Consider the following 24264-nt stretch of genomic DNA (forward strand, 5'->3'; position numbering starts at 1 on the left):
GCCTACAGTTGTCTATAACCCAAGATCTCTCATCTGTGTGGCACTGACATATAATTGAATAAATAGCGTTTGGCTTACCAGTTCGGTATGTAGCATTCAATAAAATGTTTCAGAATTTAAAAACGCTAACTTGCTTCAAGTTGGCAATATCCTTCTACTCTTTTCTCCTCAATTTATACATCTGAATAGAGAAAATACTGCTATGACTTTTAAAGCTTAATCCATAAAGACAGAAATAAGCTTTTTGTTTTCATTTAAACCTATCTATCAAAAGAGTGCTGTCAAAAAAAATTATTAATTACAATTCTTTGAAAATACGTATTTGAAGTAACAGAAACTCCTTTGGTAAATATTTCAGCCATTATCTGCAAAAGACATTCAGGAGATAATTAAGATCCACATATTGCTGAAAGATACGGCCATTAGGAAAAATTACTTAATTTGCGGAATAAGGCAACAAAAAGAAGGTAGAATCTGTACACTATGCTGGTTTTAAATCTAAAAGGTGATGAAAGTAATTCCCTGTATGGCTAGCAATGACAACACTCCCGCTTTTATGGAACTTGACAAAACACATAAAATAGCATATATATTGTTTTCACTTTGCTCACCTTGACTAATGGTCTTTCCTGATTTTCAGTAACAGCCTTTTAAAAGCTTATTATTATAAGCTTATTATAAAAATATGCTTTGTGTGGGGGGAAATAGGGGGAAAAAAAGGCAAAAACCAAAACTGTTACTTCCCAAAGATGGGAAATTTAAGTGCACTGAAATAAAACAAAACCTTTTACATTTACATCTATTTATGCAGTTCAGTCCAAATGTCATCACTGTAATTATTAAGAGACTGTTCAGTAAGATGTGTAATTATTTGTCTCAGTCCACTTCCCACTGGACAGGTGTGTACTTCTACTGGTTTTCACCATTATGGCATCTTGATGTCCAGAGAAGAGTGTGATATGACAAAGTTTAGAAAATGAAATGACAATTCCATTATTAACCTGGAGCCAGTTCTGTCAACTGGGACAGAGTGTCAGCCTCCAGAGCTGTCAAGCTGTCGCATTTTACTAATGCTAACTTCACTTTAATGTTAATAAAGAAAGGGTGACAGGCAGCCTAACATAGTTAACAGTCTCCACAATTTAGCTTCTCTAAGAAGAAGAAGTGCTTGTGCTAACAGGGTGCCAGGACACTCTCTCCAAGAGGCAAGCGCTTTCTCCCACCCATGCAGTTTCTGCTATCCAGACAGCCTTCGGACCTGTGGGTCAGAATCAACTTTCTAATGAGAGAATGAAGAGCCTCTCTCCTAATGTCCAGGGAGGCTCATTCTCCAGCTCCTATTCACTGGATTCATTATTTATTCTCTGGATTTATGGCTCCTTTATCTGAACAAAAGAATGTACACTTTCACATTTCTCAATTTAGCAAATAGGTAATGCAAAAAAATCACAGACCTTTTTCATCGTAATATCATTAGTTTACACAAAATATAAGACATTTTGATACCAAACATCACAATGTCATCTGAACACTCCTACGTTTTAAATGCTGAAAAATGTGTAAGGAAGCTTCAAACTTTCCCATGCATACTGAAGACATGATAAAGCCTGCTTCTGAGTATCTTGGATGCAAAAGGTGAAAAAATAGAAGTAAAAAAGTAGAACTAAAGAAAAAGTAAGTAGCAACAGACCATAAACAAAGCCTTTTTTCCTGACTGACCCAGGATTTTTATTTGCAAAGTAGGCTGGTATCTAAAGAAAGGAGCAGTGGGGGAAGAAAAATATATATCCTGTTTCCAAGCTGTCATATAATTTCTCATCTGCTAGTTTGCTGAAGAATGACTGCAAACATGAGAAAAGTTACAGGTGATTAATGAATAATACGTTAAATAAGACATCTCCTAGTAAGGGTAGCTATGAATAATAAAAAAACCAGTCACGGTAGTAACCTTGGTCATCATCTTCTAAAGAATGAAAAGTACATACACAAAACTGCCACTTCGATCAAGTTGTGAGGCTGATATTGTTTAATCATCAGAATTAAATGACAGATTTTGTTGTGTTGCTTTTATCCATTGCATGTTGCTCTAATCTTTTCATGACTCAAGGAAATTATGGTAGCTGTGATGCAGGAGAATAAATTACTCTAAAAACTAATACCCTTTCACACATCCTAACAGTCCCTCTCATTGTCAGAAGTTGCAATGCTACAGTTTTTCATGCCACATTTGAGCAGCCCTCCCCAAACAAAATATGTTTGCCAGTGCTCTTTCTCAGATTCACAGAAAAATTTGTAGGGTGATTGGCAAAAACATGAATGCAGGTTCTGTAAATTTATTTAGAGACAAAATAAAACTTTTCTGCACTGTCTACCCCTAGGAAGCCACAGATAAATAATGAAAACATAATGCAAATACTATATCTCACATATGCATGCATGCAAATCAAAGTACCACTTTCATGCAAACTAGATAATGCACTTCCAAATGTACTTAACTGGGATATATACAAGCTGTCTCTGAGGAAAGAAAGAAATTATGCTACTAACACCATGACCGTCCAACGCATCCTCAAAGGAAAAACTAAAGAACAAGAAAAATGGAGCAGAAACAGAATGGCAGAACACCAGCTACTTTCTGTAATAAATAAATAAAGACACCACACAGCTTAGAAACGTGAATTGCAAACGACAATGGAGCCCATTAAAAAAAAAAAAAAAACAGGAGAATTCTGTAGGCTGTTCCAAGGACACCATCACTGATATTTGTGACACTGGCTTCTGTACCCTTGAAAGCAACAAGGCTGAAGAAAATAAAGGTACGCTAAACAAGGCTAAGGACAGTTGAATAGACAGCAACCAATTAAGAAGAGTGAAAGAAGAAAGCACCGTTGAAGTTGTAATACGCAAAAACAAGCCCTTCCAACAAGAATGCAATGTACAACAGACAGCAGAGGAAATTCTCTATAAATTGCTGAAATTTGTTGAGTCAGAAAGAACACAGGGAATTATAAATCTTAATCGCTCCTTGTCTGTTACATTCGTTGTCTTCAAAAACACAAAACACTTGTTTTTACAGTCAGTTTTGACCTTAACTAACATGCTCTACTACACCAACTAACGTAGCAGGCAAATGTAAAGTGATGGTATCATTCCTAATTTTATGAAGTTAGGATTGATGAAGTAATAAACTGAACTGAGCAACTGTAGCACTGAAGAAGTGATTTCAGAATTCAATTCAAAACGCTGTCTTCAGCCCATGTTTATACAAAAAATGCCATAGTCAAGAGTTTAAGAGTTAAAAGAGACATGGGAAAGGAATTTATCCCGTTAGGGCATATGAAGAGAATCTGTATTGATTGTTGGTGGTTTTCTTTCCTTTAAATCAATGTCTTGTCTACTTTGACTTGCCTCAAAATATGATTCAACACGTGTGAAATCCACATGTTTCTGACAATCATATATAACTGAAATTTAGCTGTACTGTAGTGAACAGCAATTATCAACACTTACCATACTTTAAAGGAACCCATAATACATACCTCTTGAATTTCATAATTTTTCTACCTTTATGTATAAGGTTTAATGTGAAATTCTGCTGTACCAAAAACTTCCATACCACAGTCACACTATACCTCGTTGCTTCGAAACCCTGGTAACAAAAGATCGTCCTGCTCTGCTACTCACATACGCTTACCTACACTTAATACCAGTGCCAGCAGTTGGACTCTACGATCCTTGTGGGTCCCTTACAATTTGGGATATTCTATGATTCTTTAAGAAAATGGGTATGAATCATGGTTTTCTTTTTATTATATGTTTGAGGTTACAGATAAGCAAAGACACTAAAAGACTCATACTTCTTATGGGAAAAAAATCATTAAATCTGCCTTTTTTTTTTTTTTTTAAACCTTCCACCACTCAGACAATCACAGACAGCAGAATGAACCCTCTGTGGTTATTAACAATTCTGAGTCAAAAGCATTGCCAATAAATTAACATGCACCCTAATATTTGGGCTTTATATAAATGTCAGAAGATTTATGTTTTTCTAAATTTGACATCATGGAAGTTTATGAGATGCCACTGCACAGCTTTACCCCTAAATTTAACTTCTTCAGACATTTTGTCTTGTAGATATATGGGTAACTGTCTTTATCATGTAAGATTGCCCCTTACAAGGTAAAGATACTAGGTGCTGCCTGATTTTAAAATGACTCACTTCATTCCTGTACTGTTCACTATGCTGTAACAGCACTGATTTGCTGTGAAACCAGGGCCTATGTTCCAAAATCTGTTAGCTCTAGTGCGTTTACTCATGGGCACACCTGCAACGCCCACCAATCTTTCTACTTATGTGTGTAGCTAACCCTTTTTATCCTACCCTGCCAACTTGTAGAGATATACAATCCTTTATCTGTTACTTGGCAGCCTGGTAAAAGCTTTACATTCAAGTGAAATAGTTCTATAAATTTAAGGTTTGGTGCCTCAACTTCAGTGCATTACTACCACTAAAGCACAGACAACAGAGTACCAGAGAGCACCATGTGAGCTGCCTGCACACGTGAGCCAGTCTGCACTCCGGAAAAAAATGAGAGCAGTGAAAGGTGCACAGAAGGTATTCTTTTTGTCTCAACATATTTATCTGATATCACAAAGAAGTGGAGCAAACAGTCCCATTGAGTATTTAATAAATACGTTTGGAAAAGGTCTCTGGAGGTCATCTACTGGCAGCACTAGAGAGCGCAAGATATGGCTTCCTCTAGCGGAATTCAGGGACTTTCCAAGGATGGAGATCCCACAGACTCTTTGGATAAGAAGTTCCAGCGCTGCAGTACCCTCCCAATAAAGATCTGCAGCAATTCTTGAGTTAGTGCTGGAACCATAAGGATTGCTTTGTCTCTTTACCACTAAGTTCCTAATATTCATTACACTGCCTGTTGACAATTGCTTCCATTGAAGTATGTCAGACAGGTAAAACCATTACCATCTATTAGATCTCACGAGATCCTAAGCATCCTTTCAGAAGCAGTATTTTTAACTCCTGCTTAAGCCAATGGGATTAGACAGCAACCTACATACCTCAAGACTCATTTGTCAACGTTTAAATCCCCTATAAAAAGTCAAATTCACAACACAAGAGAAAAAAGAATGCATTAGTGCAGTACGGCACTGCAATGGTTTAACCGAATAAATGCCGTGCATTAACAGCATTGTCAGCTTATAATTAGAAAGCAACCATGAAGACCACTTATTTTATTGTATTAGCATTAATATGTAGTAGGTAGAGACAAAGAAAGTACTGTCTACTGTTAGCCTTAACAGTTTTTGGCATAGCTGCCTTTCTTTCCAGCATGCTGATATACTTGACTTCTTGATGTTTTTGAAACTTCTCTTACACGAAAGCAACACAATCTTAATGCAGACACGTTAAAAATCACTGATAGCATTTTTGACCACTACACTGCTGACAGAGTAGTTACTCAGTGTGTAGACAAAAGAAAAGAATTGAGTAGAAAGACAACTGAAAGAATTTTTGACTAGCATTGTAAAAAAAAGACTTTTCTAATACCACCAAACTAACTTCAAATTTCAGAAGCAGTCAAACAATACACATACCTGCAACTGGAATATTCTGTGAGACTGACAGCTGTACATCTCCAGTCCCAGGTGGCATATCTATTACTAAATAGTCCAGCTGACCCCAGTCAACCTAGAAGAAAATAAAAAAAAAAAAAATAAAAGCATATTTTGGACATCTGAAGTGTTTTTACTTAAGGCACTTTACAGGAAACTGGGACTGAAATAAAAACACAGTACGTAGAACAGGTAAACCAAGGACATCTTGAAAGAATGATACTCTGAGACCCTTTTAGCCAGACTACCAGTAAAGATCAAAACATTTCTTAGAAAACATTCAATCTTTCCTGATCACTCAAAACTATGCACATACCTTTCTGAACATAATCCTTATAGAACTCTTCACCTCCCCCTCCACTGCTCCCCAAAAAAGAAATTATCAACAACTTAAGCCTTTTACTGCACAGTTGCTTAATCACAGTTTAGAAGCAGGTGTTACACAAAACTCGAGTAAAATGCTGCTTGTTGTGTAACAAATACTGCTTCGGAACTGTTTCCATCAATTTTAGACCAATTTTGCTTGCTACTTATCAATTCTTTGAAACCTATATATAATCTCTTTAGTAATCCTTTTCTGGTTTGTTGTTGCCAAGTTATTCATGCATGGAGAACTACTGGTACTGACTTGTTATCAGGAAAAATAGCTGTTGGAAAAAACAGATTTGTTAAACGAAAATCACTGGGCATAATTATGCAGACCTACAGTGTACATAAGACATCATGCAATAAAACAAGTTTACCAGTTGCTAGGCATCAAATGAGAGTGACCATTAAAGATACTAGGCTCAAATCTGAAACTTCTGTAATTATTTGTTCTTGGCCAGGCACAGACTTCCAGGTGAGCTAAATTACTCTTCCTGGAGCACCATGTACTGCAACACAGGCTCTCCATGAGCTTCTCTGCTGGAGGCTGTTGAGTGGTACAGCTTTCCTATCACAGGGAAGGGAAATAGTACTACTCCACGTAACATTCAGTCAAGCTATAATTTACCTAAACATTTCCCAGTGGTTTAACTAAGCTTTGGGAGACCCTTGATTCAACTCTGACATGGTGCAGGCGTATACCAGTGTACTTTTTCTAGGCAACAATAATGATATGAGGTCTTCTGCCTCTGCAGTACAGGAGCTTTAGAAATCACAACCATTAAAAATAATGACAATGCAAAAATATCTCCCCACACATTTCTCTCCACACAGACAATGTGATTCTGTGTTTCTGATTCAGACTACAGATGTACTCTCTGAGCTGCTCTCAAAAGGAAAACGCCAAGCAAGAATGAGATTTCACCTTCTTTTATCTTACTCCTTCCCTCAGCGTCACTGGAACAGCAAAAACAATCAACTTCTTTTTTGCTTGTCCCCAGTTATTGTTCTGGAGTGTTAGACTTTGTCAAGGGAATGTTCATTTTCATTCAGTCCTTGTACAGATGACGATGTGCTGGGGAAGCACGAGTGATGTTAAATCCAGACCACTAACCAATGTAGCACTCCAGGAAGAAAAGCAATGGTTCGGGGCAGACTGATGAAAATGGAAGATTTCAGAGCGGTTACAGGAAGAAAATGATGGGGAAGGTTATTTACAAATTCTAACTTAAGACATCTAAATTAGGGACTCTGAGTTGATCTCAGGCACACCTCCCTTTCCTCTTTTCCTATACAAAGGCTGCAGGAGCACTGAATGGTACCTAAGGCAGTCTAGCTAAACAGAAAATGCTACTTATGTTAACCACAGCAAAAATTACACTTCACTTTTTTTATTATCAATCTCTAGTTTATAATATCAATATTTTGTCAATGAAACAACATATGCCAAACAGATTTCTTAAATAATTAGCATTCATAATCATATTGAGACTATATAACCCCGGAGGAAAATCTCACTTATGTGCAAAAATGTACATACTGAAACTTAAGCATGGAATAGAGAAGCCAGTTTATCCTTAAAAAAAAATTACATTTTTCATAACTAATCTTGCCTAATTACAAAACAAGATAAGTGCCAATGCTTGCAGATGCCTCCTTTTCCAGTGAAAATTAACTCTGCTCACTTAAAGGTGTGAAATTTAAATTTCTGTATTAAATTCCTTAATTAAAAATTAACCATTATAAAGGTGACAAATTGAAAGGCAAATGATATAGATGCTACAAAGTAGCAATAGTTTACAACAGGAGTAAAGACAAATTCCTTAAAGATGTGTAACTGAAGACATATACATACGTGGAAATCTAAATATGCAGCAACAAATCTTTCATAATAATCACAACCACTTTGGAACACTAAGGTACAGCAGATTTTACGCTATAAAAAGGATAACAAAATGCATTTCTTTTCCCCTGTGTCTCTATGAAGTATGATCCTGACACCTTTTGTTAAATCCAAATTTACAAGTCCAGTAACCACGTTCTCCTTCCTTACATGCTTCTACACAAACTACGAATCAAATAGTTTTTTTCCCTCTGCCTTGAAGCAAGACGCAATCCTAAAATATATCGATGAGCAGTATGCCACTTCTATCATTCTGACTGAGTTTCCAGCTACTTAGTCTGCACAAACCAGTTATGGTTGTTGAAAAACTTGAGATACTGAGTAGTTTCCGGGCCTGTACCGCATGAGCTTAACTTGAAGCAGCACCACCACCTCACAGAGTACTGCAAAATAATCCAAAATCCATTCTTACTAGGGGTGACTGGAACCAAGAGTAAATATACTCTTTTTCCCATAGCAAAAAGCTTTCTAGTTTCAGCTTTCTAGCTTCATATGTAGTTGCTGGTCCTGACCATGTATTAGCTCTTCTTGTAGAACACGGTATCCTTCTGGGACCATGCCGTGGCATTTCTTTTTCACTTCTCCAGATTTCAGGTTCTTCAATCACTAGCCTCCTTCATCGAGTTCCATGTGAAGCTTCTCCCTGGCACACATCACAGCTCCCCAACCAAAACACCTGGGCCCATGCCGCTACCGCTCAGATGCTCACGGAGAATAACTCCAAGGTCAGCGGTCAACTCCTGTTCAAGGCACCTAGGGCTGCAGGGCAGCACACAGAGGTTACTGCTCTTCTAAGCAGAGATGGATGCTGCCTTGTTAAAAATGCCTCCGTGTGGAGCCTTCCAAGTAAAAGAACACCTTCATGAAAAGCTTACCAGTAGAAAAATGCACAAAACAACTGCTGCTTGGTAAGTTACTTCCAAAATTTACCAAGTATGGAAGAGGACTACAGAAATCTGAAGGTACCAGACAGAGCTTTCTGCCTCAAGCTTCCTTAAGTAAGTGACCCCCTAACAAACAAGAATATTCCGGATTGTCCTATGAGTAATGATTTGTGTTAAAGTTACAAAACTCTGAAAACAGAAGTTAATCAGGGAATCTTAAGCACACGGTGAACCTCATGGTACATCTCATTGCTAGGCAACAGAAAAAATACTCTGTTAACACGTAGTGCAATTAAATTATAACACTTTAATAATTTATGGCACTGAAACCACCTTATTTTATGTATTTTCTTCAAATTCATGGATTGAAAAACTTACACTTCATCAAATAAATAGAGTACCATTGTAAAACACAGAAGGTACACCAACACAGCAGTAGTGGAAAGGATGTTTTGCTGCCGTGCATAGTAGCAGAAAGACAGGCTCTTCTCACATTGGTTCAAAAACACGACAAGGAAGACATCTAGGTGTGCAAGTGTTAAATATACTTGAGAATTATTTTCCACACACCTCTGAGTTGTGCCAGCACAATTGTTCGAAGTCAGATTGCAAACTGGATTGGAAAACTGCTCCTCATTAAAAATAACATTATTTTAATCCTCATAATTTTATTCTTTTTTTCCTCTCTATTTCTAATCTAGGGTAAGAACGGATCTAAGACCTCTGAGACTCAAAGCTGCACCACAAGGACATCGCTATAACTGTTACAAAGAACTGAGCCAGTGCTTTTGCCCAGGAGCGAACAGTGGCCCGTAACCACATGGACCTGCTCAGACTCAGGTTGGAGAGCTCTGCACCTCACCACATTTCACTCTGTAGACTCCTACTTGCTGTGAAATAGAACAGAATTAGAGGATGATGAACACTGTGGAGGTCAGTTGCTCCTTCATTATCCTCCCACAGCAGTACACAACCAGTACAACAGGCTTTTATGTAACACATCATTGAATACAATTTGGAAGGTATAACTATTTGTTATAGAACTGCACGCATTATTTAATGAGGGGAAAAAAATCAGGTGTTACTAAATATCAGCAGAGAAGGGAAAAAAGGGGAAGAGACATTTTTAATTAACTTAAAATTGGAACATATAATCAGAGAAGTAGCTTTCTGAAATCTACTATTGCCATTCTTTCAACATTATTAAAATGGGATGTATAATCAGGCTGTGATATAAAACACTCATTTGAATGCAAATCCTGTTTATACGCAACAATTTACCAAATCAGGACCACTAGTCCTCATGTTCTCAATCAGTTCTAAGAAGTGTGCCTGTATGCAAATGCCACTGCATACAAGTAAATGAGCTCAGATTAACAGCACATTAGAGGAGTTCCCTTTGCAAGCACTAAACTGACGGCAGTTACAAAAGCCTGCCTCGCAGCATCTGTAATCTGTCAGCACCTCTGCATGTGCTGAAGTGTTAATATCTTTGCCTCTCTAATATATACAGTGCGTAAAACATTTCAAACCATAGAAATATAATTGCACTTTGCTTAAGTATAGCATTCATCTTTTTTTAAAAAGATTTAACTTGACATTTATTGTTAAGCAATGTAATTAAGTGCCATGTGCTTCTGTGTATTTTCCCTTGCTCAGAAATACCATGAATGCTTCTATGTAAATTACTTTAATCAATCATTCTGTTTATGTGACAATTCATAATCAAAATACCAGATATGCATTTTAAGTAAGGGCTCCAAATAGCAAATCAAACCTGAGGTAGAGCATGGAGGAAAAAAAAGATGGCATTTCTGTTGAGGAATGAAGCCTGAGAATCCTCTGTGCACGAGGTAGAAGTGACAGAACATTAGCACAGAAGAGGGATTGCTACTTGTGGTTCTGAAGTAATCCTGGTGTTTGGTAAATAACAGAAGATATTATTTATTTGTTCTCACTAAGAGGAATACATGCAGAGTTTCAATCAAGCAGCACTGCAGGTGCAGACTTGGCAGCAGCCAGCCAAGCTCTGAACACCAGTATCAGAAAAGTATAAGAGCTATGTCACAGACAGCTTAAGTTCCTGCCTGACACCCCCCTCCCCCCCCAACTACTGTGTTGGGTATGTATGTGATTTAGGACAGGCAAACAGCTGAACAAAATAAAGGTAAAATATTTTGTTGCAAACATAGTATGCATCCGCATACAACTGTTCACATGCATAAAAATCTGTTAGCACAAGATGAAGCAAACATTAAAAATTAATTCCTTGAAAATTTACTTGAAGATGCTGATTAAACATGTATAGACAGTGGAAATTAGAAGAACTGGCTTCATGATAAAAGAAAGTAGATTTTTAAGGAATAGTATAATGAAACTTACGATATTTTAATTAATATTTACTCTCAAAAATATGTGATAAACTAAAGAAAGGAGACATTTCCCAGGCATAGAACAGAAGACGCTTATCCCCTACAGAAACTCTCTCCCCAACAGTGAAATAACGGCTTACACCATAGCAGGATATTCCAGTGCTTAATACAACTTGACACTTTCTGAACAAAGAACACTGCCCTTTGACTTGTCCTGTGACGCTTAACCAATCTTGAAGACTCACAATCTAGCACTGCAAACACCAGATGCACTGCAATAGTTCAGATACCCTCTCAGGTACTTCTGAGCAGCCTGTTTTGCCAGAGTACACAGGAAAATTGAGGTGAAGCATCTGAACAGTTTACTCCTAAGATTTCCATAAAGTTAAGGAGATTGTCCTATTCTTTCCAAATACAGACTAAGAGTAACTTTAAGTACCTAGGAAGGAAATCAGAGTCCTGTTCAATTCAACCACTGAAACAGAAACTGGCCTCCTCCTCCCAATGGCTTTTAATAATATAGAAATCTGAAGGCAAATGAAAAACATGATGCAGTAGCCTGAAGTTTCCGTCCTATATAGCCTACAAAACTAAGCAACTCCCAAAAGACAAGCATGAAGTAGCTATTCTGCAGAGGGCACTCCAGGAGACTGAGGATAGGCACCTGACACCAGGCTCCTCCTCGACTTGAGGAAACCCTGCCAGTGCCATGTCAGCCTCAGTGGCACAAGAGAGGGCACAGAGATGTTAGTGGGGACAAGTGAAAAGGAATGGCTCTATGCATCCCCAGAATGATTAATGGAGACAGAATCAACACTATCACATCTTAAAAAACCTCCCACTAGATTTGAGTTATTGTTGCAAATGAGCCTTTGTGAGCTGAGACTCCTATATCCCAGGGAAACACTTGTTCCCTAAAAGGAGACAGTTTGAGAAACAAACTGTATTATGCGCTCAGTCTTGAGATTGATAATTCATCTACTGCTCTCTGTCCTTGACCCACAGTCTGTACTACACGATTTGCAGAAAATTTTCTTCAGAAATATACCGTCTTTTCTTCCTGTTCTATGACACACAATTGTAGTTCAGCTTCTCAACAGCAATGTCTGGAAAAGAAACATGGAACAAGACACATTTCAATTCATATGCCTTTTAGAAATGAGGTTGAACAAAAAAATAAAGTCACATAAACCTAAACAAACCAGAATAAACTGGACTAGCATCACGCCACCTAATTCAATTAACAACCAGGTTGATGCAAATGCTTTAAGGCTATCACCTAAGCTACAAAGTCTCTTTGAGCTCTCCTTACTAGTACACAGGGACACAGCATCATTTAGCTATCAGTCCCAAAGTCAACAAAACATTTTTAAGGCAGTGTTATCAGGATTCCAGTTAAGCTCATACAATTTATAATGCTGTCTGGTTCAGATATTCCCTCCAATAACAACAGATGGAAATACTACTAGCGCTGGTAACAACTACCGAAAGGGAGAAACTTATTAAACCCATCCTCTATATATACTCTCGCCAATATTACTCTTATGGTATTAAAAGCTGATGTATAGTCTAAGGCCAAGTGCTTAAGCTGTACAATGGAAAGTAATGTTCCAAATTATCTCTACAAGTCATTTAACTTCCTTAAACTTCAATTCATATCCTGGTACAATAAGAAAATTCATAAATTCCTTACTGGGGTACTAACAGACTAATACAGGCACCATTTTGTGCCCATCATTGAGACACTGATTTTAAATTAGTACTTAAACATTAAATTTAACAAGTCAGAAAATTCTGTTTCTTAAGTACATTAATGCATTTAATTTAATTAAAACCACAACACTACAGAAGCCTTCTTCAGAGGCAAGCCTAAGACCTTTAGGAAAAGGGTAACAGAAGAAAATAACATGACAAATATTGTTCAAATCATTTAAAATGCTGCTGAAGAAAACCCTCCAATACTACCATAAACAGTGCAATATAAAAACTGGAATAGAATCTATTAGATGTAGACCACTGAACTGAGGCCAGAGACAGTAAGTCTCAATACAGGACTCGTTTTCCTGTCTGGTGACATGTTATTCAATCTCAGAGTAAGTAGCCTTAAAGTGAAACAATTTTCCAATAATAAAATGTTATATACATGTATTTTACCATAACCTGTTTTCCACCAACATTGATAAAACCCCATTGTCTGAACTTGATGTACTTAAAATTCAGATGCATATCCTCCACGGTCACTGAATTCAAAATAGTCAACCCTTGCTAATGAAACCAGCATTGGAGAGTCCGCTTGAATTACCTGGAGCACAATAGTCAATATATCCAACAAGAAAGAAGATGTCACAACAAGGCCGCATAATATGTAGTATCCTTCACTTCCACAGCAAGACTCCAGAGGATGAGAGAGAGTGAAAGAAGAGCGCAAGTGAGAGCACATGCAAGAGGAAGCAGAACAGATCACTGATTCACTGGAACTCTTGACCAGGGACTGATCTGTAGACTCTGAAGCTGATACAAGTTTTCTGTTAAAAGAACTGGCTTTAGGTTGGCTACAAAGGAACACGAACAACTATATATGGATTGTTCTTACAGACAGCGAAACACAGAAAGCGCACTGAAAATACAGATAGGATGTAAAAACAAAAATCAATTTAAGAATTACACACTTTTGCAATTGCACACATAACATTCCCACAATTAAAGATGTGCTGAATGTCTTACTGTTAGAGTAGCAAAAGCATTTACTATGGATTAGACAACAAATATATGAAAGCATTGCATAAAGATTGCCAAAATAATTGCTGTGCTTGCAGAACGAAGCTTTTGCATTCACCAGTACCCTCAGTTCTAAATCTGCAACAATAAATTAAAAGTGTTACTTGTATTCTAAAGCTAATTAAACTACTTTGCTGAAGGTGCTGAAACCATGAATTTTAGGGACATTCAGTGATTACCGCCAAGAACAGGACAGGTTTCGTATTTTCATTTTATCCTGGCATTTGGCTACAACTCTTACTTCATCATTGATACACAAAGAAAACTGTTTATACCTAGCAAAAAAAAACATAGTTTAAATGGGCACCCACTAACTACAGTGAAAGAAGTGTACATGAAAGGCATCATTCTGCTAATAACAACGTATTTTTCTTTTAAAAGACACTGTTGATAGACTAAAACAGTGTAAAAGCAGAACCATCTACTGCAGCTTCATAAATAGTACAGAGAAGCACTGGGGTTTTTTGGTCAGGAAAAAAAAGGCATTAATCTCTGGTGCCTTTAGCACAATTATTTCATATTTGTGTCAGTCTTTTAGCATGTGAGAAATAGTCAGCAAATAGTAGAAATAGTACTAGAAATAGTACAAAAACTGCTGCCATTCTTGAGGGTATCCACAGCTATTTTCTGGGAGCAGAAGAGATATGGGAGGATGTTGTGAGTGAAGTGACCAGTCTCTCAGTTTTCAATGGTCACAATGCAAGTCAGTTCATTTTTAAAAAAATGTGTAATTTAAAATATTAATTTGATATCAGTATAGTTTTTTTTAAGACCTGTGTATATAGTTACATTGATATTTCATTTGCTAAGTGAAATTGAGCGAGTAACGCTGAACAATGTAATAGTGTTGCCATGTTGGGGAGGACAGTCCACTTTAGTTTTGAACAGAAACATGAAAAATGCCTAAAAATGAAAAAAACATGCCTAAGAAGCAGCTTTGGTGAGCTCCACATACACATTCAGAAGCAACCCTAAAACCTCTCCTAAAGATTTAGACTGCTCAAGAAGCGAATGCAGCTCCAGCTGAAGGAAGCACAGCAGCGGACACTGACTCCTTCCTCTTTTTACACCCGCATGCATCTCCTCAATTTGTGTGCATGTGTGTGGTGTGTTATTTACTGCCAGGTGTCAGGAGGCTCTTTACTTGACTTGGCACAACAAAGTCCAAACTGACAAAGCAGCTTGCTAATAATCAAAATATAATTTGGCAATCACCACTAAAAATTTATTGCTGTCCTCAGGCAAAGCATCACTTGCTAGTAGAAAATATCAATATCCTCCAAGTATTTTAGCTGAAATTTGAACCGCAGCCCTAGGAAAGAAAGGTCGTAAAAGGAGTGTGGAATTTTGATTGTGTCATTTTTGATAATTATGATAATAGTCTCTGTACTTTAGAATTCCTTTACCTTTGCTATCATAGCTAATATTTGCCAAGAGCATTGAGGAGAGCCAGCTGAGGCACAAACACTGTCTGCCCTTCATCCATAATTATTTCAACTTACTTTTGCAGCACAGTTTTAGTGGTGCAAGGACAACATATTGGACCCAAGCATTAAGGCAGCAGCACCCAAAACCACCTCAAAAGCAACTCATCTGATTCATAGCAACTCATAAGCTATGAATTAGGTGAAAGTTAGGTACCTGTAACCCACAGTAACTTGGATGCTTGAGACAAAACTACACATTTTCACCACAAAATGCACAGATAGTGAAAATTCTTTTGCTGCAAATATCAAAATCCCCGCTGTGCACCGAGTGATAAGACAAGAGGAAAAGGCCTTAAGTTGCACCAGGGAAGATTCTGGTTGGATACTAGGAAAAATTTCTTCACCAAAAGGGTTGTGAAGTATTGGACCAGGCTGCCCAGGGAAGTAGCTGGGTCACCACTCCTGGAGGTCTTCAAAAAACATGTAGATGTAGAGCTTGGTAACATGGTTTAATGGTGGACCTGGAAGTGCTAGGTTAAAGGTTGGACTAGATGATCTTAGAGGTCTTTTCGAACCTAAATAATTCTTTGATTCTACAATTTTAAATGTCAACCAGAAGTCCATTTGGGGTCCATTAGTTATACATACCTTTGTGAGCGAGAAGCATGTCTTACAGGACCAATCTAGCAGGCGTGCTCAAAATGCACCTGTCAGTGATAACACTGAATCCAACACAAAGCTGAGCACTCACAGCCATTTTAAAATGAACACACATGCCAGAAGCCTGTGGTTCTGCTGCTGTAACTGTGGCTTTTGATATCGTAATTAGCTACGTGAGAGAACCCATACATGAAGTGGAAGATATGAGTTTCATTTTCTCAAGCAGGTGTCATTTCAGCCAGTGTATACAAGGAATGCAGGAGTCACAGAAGCAAACATAACCCTCTATATAAACTTGGTAGCTGAAGAATTCACCTGGAAGGCTGAAACATCAGACTAACTAAATTTCCTGCATAGCACTGGCCATGCTGCTAGTTTTGGTCCCAGGAACTGTGCATCCCTGTTTGTAGAGCAACTGGTATAGCAGAAGGTTTTGACTGCTCTATGCGGCTTCATGGCACCCTCTTGGGAAATGAGAAATACAGGTTTAAATGTAAAACTGAGAAAGAAACTGAACTCACAGCTCTCTTGTCCTGGCTGAATGGTTTCCTTCCCAGGCTATTATTCTGAACACAGAATAAGCCTGTCAAGTTAAACCAAGAGAAAGGTCTTGGCACCTAACAGAAGATACTCTGTTTTGGCTCTAAATCTCAGCTCGACAGAGCTGTCTAATCCAGGCTACAATTACGTGCTGAAATCCAGGAGAGACACAAAGTGAGACACATCCCATAGGCTTTTCCTAATAGCATTCTTGCTCGGCAATTTCAGGATTGTTCATTTCCAGCCCGTGACCCTACAAATTTGACTTGCACCATTAAATTTCACTTACTCTACATCAAGCTCTAAACTTCAGCACTTTAAAGATACTGTACCTATTTTATTGAGGCAGTGGAAAAAAGTCTGAAGTAACCTCTCAGCAACTCTGGGAGGGACAAATGATGTATTTCCAAAATCCCAGGAATGGAGTGGACCCAGCTTTCTTCTGGGCTTTGACTTTCCAACTCCATTCTGGCAGTACCTTTTAGGTACTGCAACATTCAGTGCAGCAATACCCATGTCCCCCTTTTCATTTGAACTATGGCCAGAAAGAAAGAACAGACTCCCTTATCACTGAAAAGAAAGTGATAGAGTGGCAATAGCTACCTACAACACTCAGTATTTTGAAAAGTCTCACATTAACTATGGAAACTTTGAAAAAGCATTATTTGTTTTCTTTTCTTTTTCCCAGTTCTTCTACCACCAGTACTCCTGTTTAGCAAACACTCGAGAACATCCTTAAATCGCCACCTCTTTCCTCACAGAACAAAGCTGGATGCCGTTTTAGGCACAACGTTCCGAACTTGGCTGCAGACAGATGATGCCAACTCTTAAACCTTACAACAGTTTCTTTTAAAGCTGAAGGAATTACATATATATATATATATATACACACACACATCAGCTCTAGCTCTAAGGAGGCCATTTTGAAAAACCATGAGCTCTCTGCCGTTTCTTCCTGTCTAGTCAAACCCAGAAACACAGTTGCACATTTTGCATTTGTTTTATTTTATGCAAAGGAGGGCAGACACATGCATACCTGTGTAATCTGTGCTGGAGATGAGACTACTGGAAGCAGAGCAAAGAAAACACTCTCACAGCCTGTTCCCACAGCAGCAGTAGCTGCACAGTCATAACCATGACAGCTGAGGAACCAGGCCAAGAAATGTTTGCTGTAAATACATTCTCACTCAGTTCTTAGGCTTTTTTTTTTTAATCCTCAAAGACAGTTAAAATACATTTACTGCAAATGCTTCCAGTTCAGCACTATGTTGCTGGCTAATGTTTTTGTTTTCTTCTGGCTTTTCTAACACTTCTTTTTATGATTGTCAATTCCTTTCACAGACTATAATCCCTTTTCATATCAACTGCTAAGGCAAGCCAATAAAGCAACAGGGATCTGTATAGATCCTACTTCCTTCATTAAGGGAAGAAAAGCAACAAAACAGGTTTTGTAGCTTCAGCTGGAACAAAAGAATCAAGCCTATATTCCTTCAATCACACCTTTCCCAAAACACGCAGGAGCACTGGAGGCAAAGGGATATGGCACAGGGTGGCAGCAGGAATGCTCCAGCTGTGAGGAACTGGGAGGGCAGGGGGTGGCAGGAGAGGCTTTCTGCTGTCTTCCACGGCTTGGACTGCCGGACACCCCTCAATCTGTGCTTAGCTTTTCATCTCCAGGAAGTATAACCACTGCCCTTGCAATACATACATACTGACTGGGACTGGTTTAGGCAGTTCTCTCTGAACAGACAGGGCCCTTCAAGACCACCATTAATATTTTAGCAAATTAGCGATGACTGCACAAAGAATTCCTGTAACGGGCTTTTCTAAACATCAACGCCACAAACTAAAGCTCATAGAAATCAGTTTCAAACCCACTGGTTTCAGTGGGCTTTGGATGAGAAAATGTTAGGTTATTTGTCCTTTAGTCGCAGCAAAATGAACGCAACAAAAATCAGGATAGGCTTCCCTGCCTCCCCAAACTCCTTTATAAGGTATGGGAGGGCATCTTATCCTACCCTCAAAAGAGGTTCCTTACATTTGGTGATAAGGCACACACCTCTTGACCTTCCCTGCTTTTAAATGAAAGCTCATGAAAGGTTTAAGGAAAAATCTCACACGCATTCGGTTACTGCCTGTTGCCTGCCAGCTGCAGATACAGGCCAACTACGTGCAGCCTTAGGAGCGTATGGAAGCAGACCTTACTGCAAAGTTTGGCCACCACTACCACTGAGTTTTGCTCCCTTTTTCCAAGTATCTCAATGGCCGATCTTGACCGTTCTAAATAAAACAAACACATTGTATCAATGATCCTCTATATAATGATGAAGTGTCTGCATCTCTTTGTTACTGTACTTTGGATCACAAAAACAGAAAAGCATCCCAACTGCCTAAGATGCAACTGCTCTTCATGCTCTGAAGAACAGTGCTATCTCAACTTCCCCCCCCTCAAAACGACAAAATAACAGCCTCTGGCCTGGCCTAACAATCTCTGAGCTCACCTCAGGCTAAGATAACTCAAAATAGAAAATTAAAACAGAACACAGTTTTTAAAAAATTGTTGAAATGCTGGCAACATTATTTTTTTTACATGTAGAGACACCTGGTGAGACTACCATATTTTAAAATTATGCAGTGCAGAATATAAACACATCTTAGTAGCTCATAATATAAACACAGCTTTGTTTACCTCTCTGAAACATAAACTGTAAATATCCTGCTACAGACTACATGCTTCAGTTTCTCAATTACTTGCAGACCGGATAAATGAATATTTCAAAACAATTCAGTGTTGAAATTAGTAAAAATTTTCAACTGCAAAATGTTGCAGAAACAAAATACAGAGAAAAAAATTGTCTGCCTTTAGCATACACAGTTCATGTACATCTATTCTGTCGATAAAGACAAGCATACAGACTGTTAAATGTATATTAGAAGGCAAAAATATGATTAATACTGATCACTATTCAACCTCCCAATCACCTCTGCTACAATTCCCCACCGCAGCACCTCACCCTTTTCCTGTCTCTACAATCAACCGCCATAATGCAAGTTAAAAGTCTTCAAGGGAAATCTCTTGATGGAGTGTCCTTCCAAAACCAAAGAGTGTTAAAAACTACAATCCAAAAATATCTTTTTGCTTCTTGCTTTACTGCAGTGCTTTTTTTTTTCCCCTCCAGTTGCTCTTTACATTTACAATAAGAATAATTTTCATCATTGACTCACTACTACTATTCTGGGGATCCTTTCAATTCATTTGAAATATAGCTGCAAAAAATCAGAGCCATCAACTTGTTATTGTTGCCTTTCTCCTGACCCAAGACGTGTCATTCTCTGCTGAATCCCTCTCACTGTTCCCTCTCATCCACCCATACACTCTCACTAATTTTATCCCAAAAAGACATTTTTTCCCCACCACGCTACTAATAATTTCAACCTACAGCAAGCCCCCAGTGATATTTGCCATATAAGTGATGAAACGTTTTTTCCTAGTTCATATTTAGAATGCTCATTCAAGACAAAGATTATTTGGGTTGGAATATTTTGTCTCTGCCTATGGGGATCTGATGTAGCACCTGTCAAGTGGCCAAATGGCTTTAAGTGCTACTGTGGAAAATATGCTCTCATTCATTATATTGAAACTTGCTCATTTGACTGAAAGACTTAATTATATATTCATTTGAGCAAGACGCAAGATGTCTTGCAAGCACGTCTGTCTAGCTTTGTGATTAGGACACTCACACAAGAGAGACACCTGCATTTCATTTTAGGTTTTGATCACTGGCTAGAGCATTCAGTCTTCTCTTTGAAAGGCATAACCTTCTTCTCTCTGAGCTGCAGATAAATTATATATACTGCTAGTCAAATAAGCAGCAGGATGCCTATTTTAGAATTAATCACAGATTCACAGAACAATTTAGGTTGGAATGGACCTCAAGATGTTTTCTGGATCATCCTTCTGCAGAGAAGGTTGCTCAGAACCTCGTCCAACTGAGTTCTGATTATCTTCCAAAAGAGAGAATCTGTAATCTCTCTGGGAAAACTTCACTGTGCACATACAGGAAGCATCTACCTCCATCTTCTCTGTATGTATCAGTTAGGTAGCTGAAGACAACAGTTCAGATGTCCCATTAACCTTTTCAAAATCAAGTAAATCCAGTGTTCACGGTATCTCTTATTACGTGCTTCAGACCCCTTACCACTTCGATGGCTCTTTGCAGAAGATGCAAGTAAGGTAGCATGTACAATCAGGTGTTAAGCAATTGTGCATATACCTGCAAAATACATTAAGCATTAGAACATTATGCTAAAAAAAAGTTCCAGATACACAATGTATATACACACACACGCAATGCTATAAAAATACTACCACCATTACTTCTGTTAAGTGCTGATTTCAAACTAGCTCTGCTCTTAGTAGAGAAGAACTTCAAAAGGAAAGTGGCACACAAAACCTCCACCTCCAGCCAGAACGTACAACTATAACCACCACATAAACTGAGTTAAAGTTTTTTTTAAAGGACAAGACTGTATCTTAAAACAACAGCTCTAATCTGCTTTACGTTAAAGAAATCATTTTGGTAATTTCCTTTGCTGAATTTATGTTCTTTCAACACATATTTGTAGGGGATAAAGTCTGTCCATGCTTCAGAGTGCAAGACCCCATTTCCTTTTGTTCATGTGCACGTGCTCTGCATTCGGAGGTTTGTATCATTTGCTTTCTGCTAGTTTCTCTGTATTATTTCCGTTCCAAATATATCCCTTTCAGTGAAAGTTCATTTAATTTTCTTTCAATATGTACCTTTTATAAAACAAAGGCACTAAACCGTTGCTAAAAGGAGCAAGGAAGAAATGGAGATTAGATAAACGTAGAATTGAGCCACTCCAGAGAACTTCGTTGTCTTTCTAGGAAAAATGTGTTCATCCTTCTCAGGTACAACTAAGGAACCTTTACAGCTCACAACACGTTCAGCAGTTCTGAGGGTTAGTTTTTAACTATACTATACCAAGGAGGCTGCCAATGCACAAGATGTTCTTGCTGCTCTAAAGGAGCAGGATAAGGAAGAAATACAGGAGTCTTGCCAGGTAAGATCTGGCTAGTCTGCAAAAACATAGGTTAAAATGTCATGTCAGGGTAAGAAATCCTGTTAAGGATGTTAATAAACCAGAGATCCCTGCTTTGAAAAGAGAGCAGCTTCTCTGGGCTAGTTCCAAGTGGACTAACTGAACTGGTTGCACTTAACAGAATTGCTCACATCTATAATCTCTATTGTGTAGGCAATGCTTGCTTCTCATAGTGACACAATTTTATTGATAAATATAGAATAACACTACACGCTGAAATATGCGCTTTATACTCGTAGTCCACCCTGTGCTTGTATTTCAACCTGATGAACTCTGTTATTCCACATCTGTTAAGATGTAAGCAACCAACATGTGCTATCTTCTACATTAAAAGTTTTATACTCTAAACAAAAAATCCCCTTCACTTGTATTACTGCTATGACTACAGTAACAAATTGGTGGTCAACTGCAATGCCACTTCCCTTCTGCCAGCCTTTTGGCAAAACAATTGCCACAATATATTCTAGGATGTAGAGCAACCAACCTTGCTGAGCCTAGATTAGTACAGGGTCATTTCTACACTCTTCTCTTTGCTCCTTTGCTGCTGAACTGTAAGATGTTCTCAGACCGTGTTATGGTTTTAGTTCGGTTAGAGTTAACTGTATTTGTAGAGACTTGTATGATGCTGGGTTTGGAATTTTTGATGAAAATAGTGGTGATAACACACCAGTGTTTTAGCTGTTGCAGAGCAGTGCTTACACAAAGCCAAGGACTTTTCTGCTCCTTGTGCTGCCCTGCCAGCAAGGAGGCTGGGGGCACACCAGAGGCTCGGAGGGGACACAGCCAAGACAGCTGACAAGAGCGACCAAAGGGATGTCCCATACCATGGGGCATCATGATCAGCAATAACAGCTGGGGGAAAGGAGGAAGAAAGGCAGACATTCAGAGTGATGACATTAATCTTCCCAAGCAATCGTTGTGTGATGAGCCCTGCTTTCCTGGAAGTGGCTGAACACCTGCATGCCAACAGGAGGCAATGAATGCATTCCTTGTTTTGCCTTGCTTGCACGCATGGCTTTTGCCTTACCTAGTGAGCTGTCATTATCTCAGCGCGTGAGTTCTCGCACCTTTACCTTTCCAGTTCTCTCCACCTCACCTGGGGAGAGCGAACAAGCGACAGTGTGGTACTTGGCTGCCTGCTGGATTAAACCACAACAGGCAGAAGCGGAAATAGTGCTAGAAAACTTACAGCACAGGATCTCTAATACAGTGGTAATGACCACATAAAATCCTTGTTGCAGTAGCAGTTTAAACCAGACTACAAGTTTTGCTTGCCTTCCCCTACCCTCCCACCCCTTTTTCTCATCGGTGCTCTTCCAAGACTCTCAGCTGTCTACTTGACACTTACTTCAGAGCTTCTCAGCAACATCACTGTTCAGGCACAGATTTTAGGTAGCTTTCATAAAAAAAAAAAAAATTAAAAAAAATCAGAATCTTTACTATATTTAGCCTAAAGTTAACCAGGACTCATTTCCACAGCAAATACACCAAGACAATGCATTTTGAGGAACTCTTAATCTGAACCATAGCACTAGATCAGGAAACACAGAGTAAAGAGTGAGCACTGAATGGGACTATATATAAGAGGACGCAGCTTCCAAAGTGTATGTTAAGTGGAAAGCAAATAGGAAAAGCGCAGTGGCACACATGACAATGGAGAACTATCAAAACTTCTCTGCACAGGCTTTAATGTTATCTTCACAGAAAAGATTTCAGAACTACCCTTTCAAAATTTCAAGTAAACCAAAAAATACTCCGTTCTACCTCACCTACAGGCTAGCAAAATTCAAAGGAAGTGTTAACAAAGGTGGATGAGTTTTTATATGAAAACAAGCGTTGCTGGGAAATGAGTAGACTTAAAAAGTCTGGATAAGAGGAATTATCATCCTGCAACATAAACTGGCCTACGGTACATCTAATTATGTTAACAAAAGTAATTTCTCAGCCACAACTAGACCTCAGATCACATGGCCCATGACAACTGGCCACAATTTCAAGGCATGTAAACTAGAGATGTTTAACTGAAAGAGTTACAAGCATGTTTGTATGTTCTATGAATATCAAATATTCCATTACTGCTTGCAGTTCACAGGAACTAACAGTTTTTCTGAGTAGACACATGTCAAAAGGGGAGCTTGGATCCAAAACTGGTGGATTGTTTTGTTTTTGTTTTTTTTTTTGGGGGGGGGGGGGGGGGGGGGGGGGTAGCACTGGAAAGCCATTCATCCACCAAGAATAAGAGGAAGAAAACTACACCTGTATTACGAAAAGTGATGTTTGCAAAGCTCTTCCAATACTTGAGTCGGACATCCTACCTGCACGAGGTGCACAAGGAACCAAAGAGTGTATATATTTAACAAAATGCATTTTCCAAGGAAAGAATTCCAGAGATTTGATAAACTGCAAGAGTAAAAGAAGCATTTAAATACTAATTAAAGGCACAGACCGATGAAGAGTTAACAAGTTAATGAGTCAACAAGTCTCCATTAATAAGTTTGGATACTAGACCTTCCAGTGCTGTACTGGAGTATCTGAAGCATGATCAACTCTGAAAAACTGGTTCTTTTGTATGGAAA

General features: G+C 38.5%; 1 protein-coding gene across 1 annotated transcript in view; it reads right to left on the reverse strand.

The window, feature by feature from the left end:
• Window positions 1-24264, reverse strand: part of NUBPL (NUBP iron-sulfur cluster assembly factor, mitochondrial) — a 91860-nt gene that overhangs the window by 33183 nt on the left and 34413 nt on the right. Inside the window, exon 7 of the mRNA XM_048058710.2 lies at window positions 5617-5710. Coding sequence (XP_047914667.1) covers window positions 5617-5710 — 94 coding nt within the window. The remainder of the gene's footprint in view (window positions 1-5616; window positions 5711-24264) is intronic.

Source organism: Anser cygnoides, chromosome 5, assembly GCF_040182565.1.
Source record: "Anser cygnoides isolate HZ-2024a breed goose chromosome 5, Taihu_goose_T2T_genome, whole genome shotgun sequence".
NCBI classification, from domain to species: domain Eukaryota; kingdom Metazoa; phylum Chordata; class Aves; order Anseriformes; family Anatidae; genus Anser; species Anser cygnoides.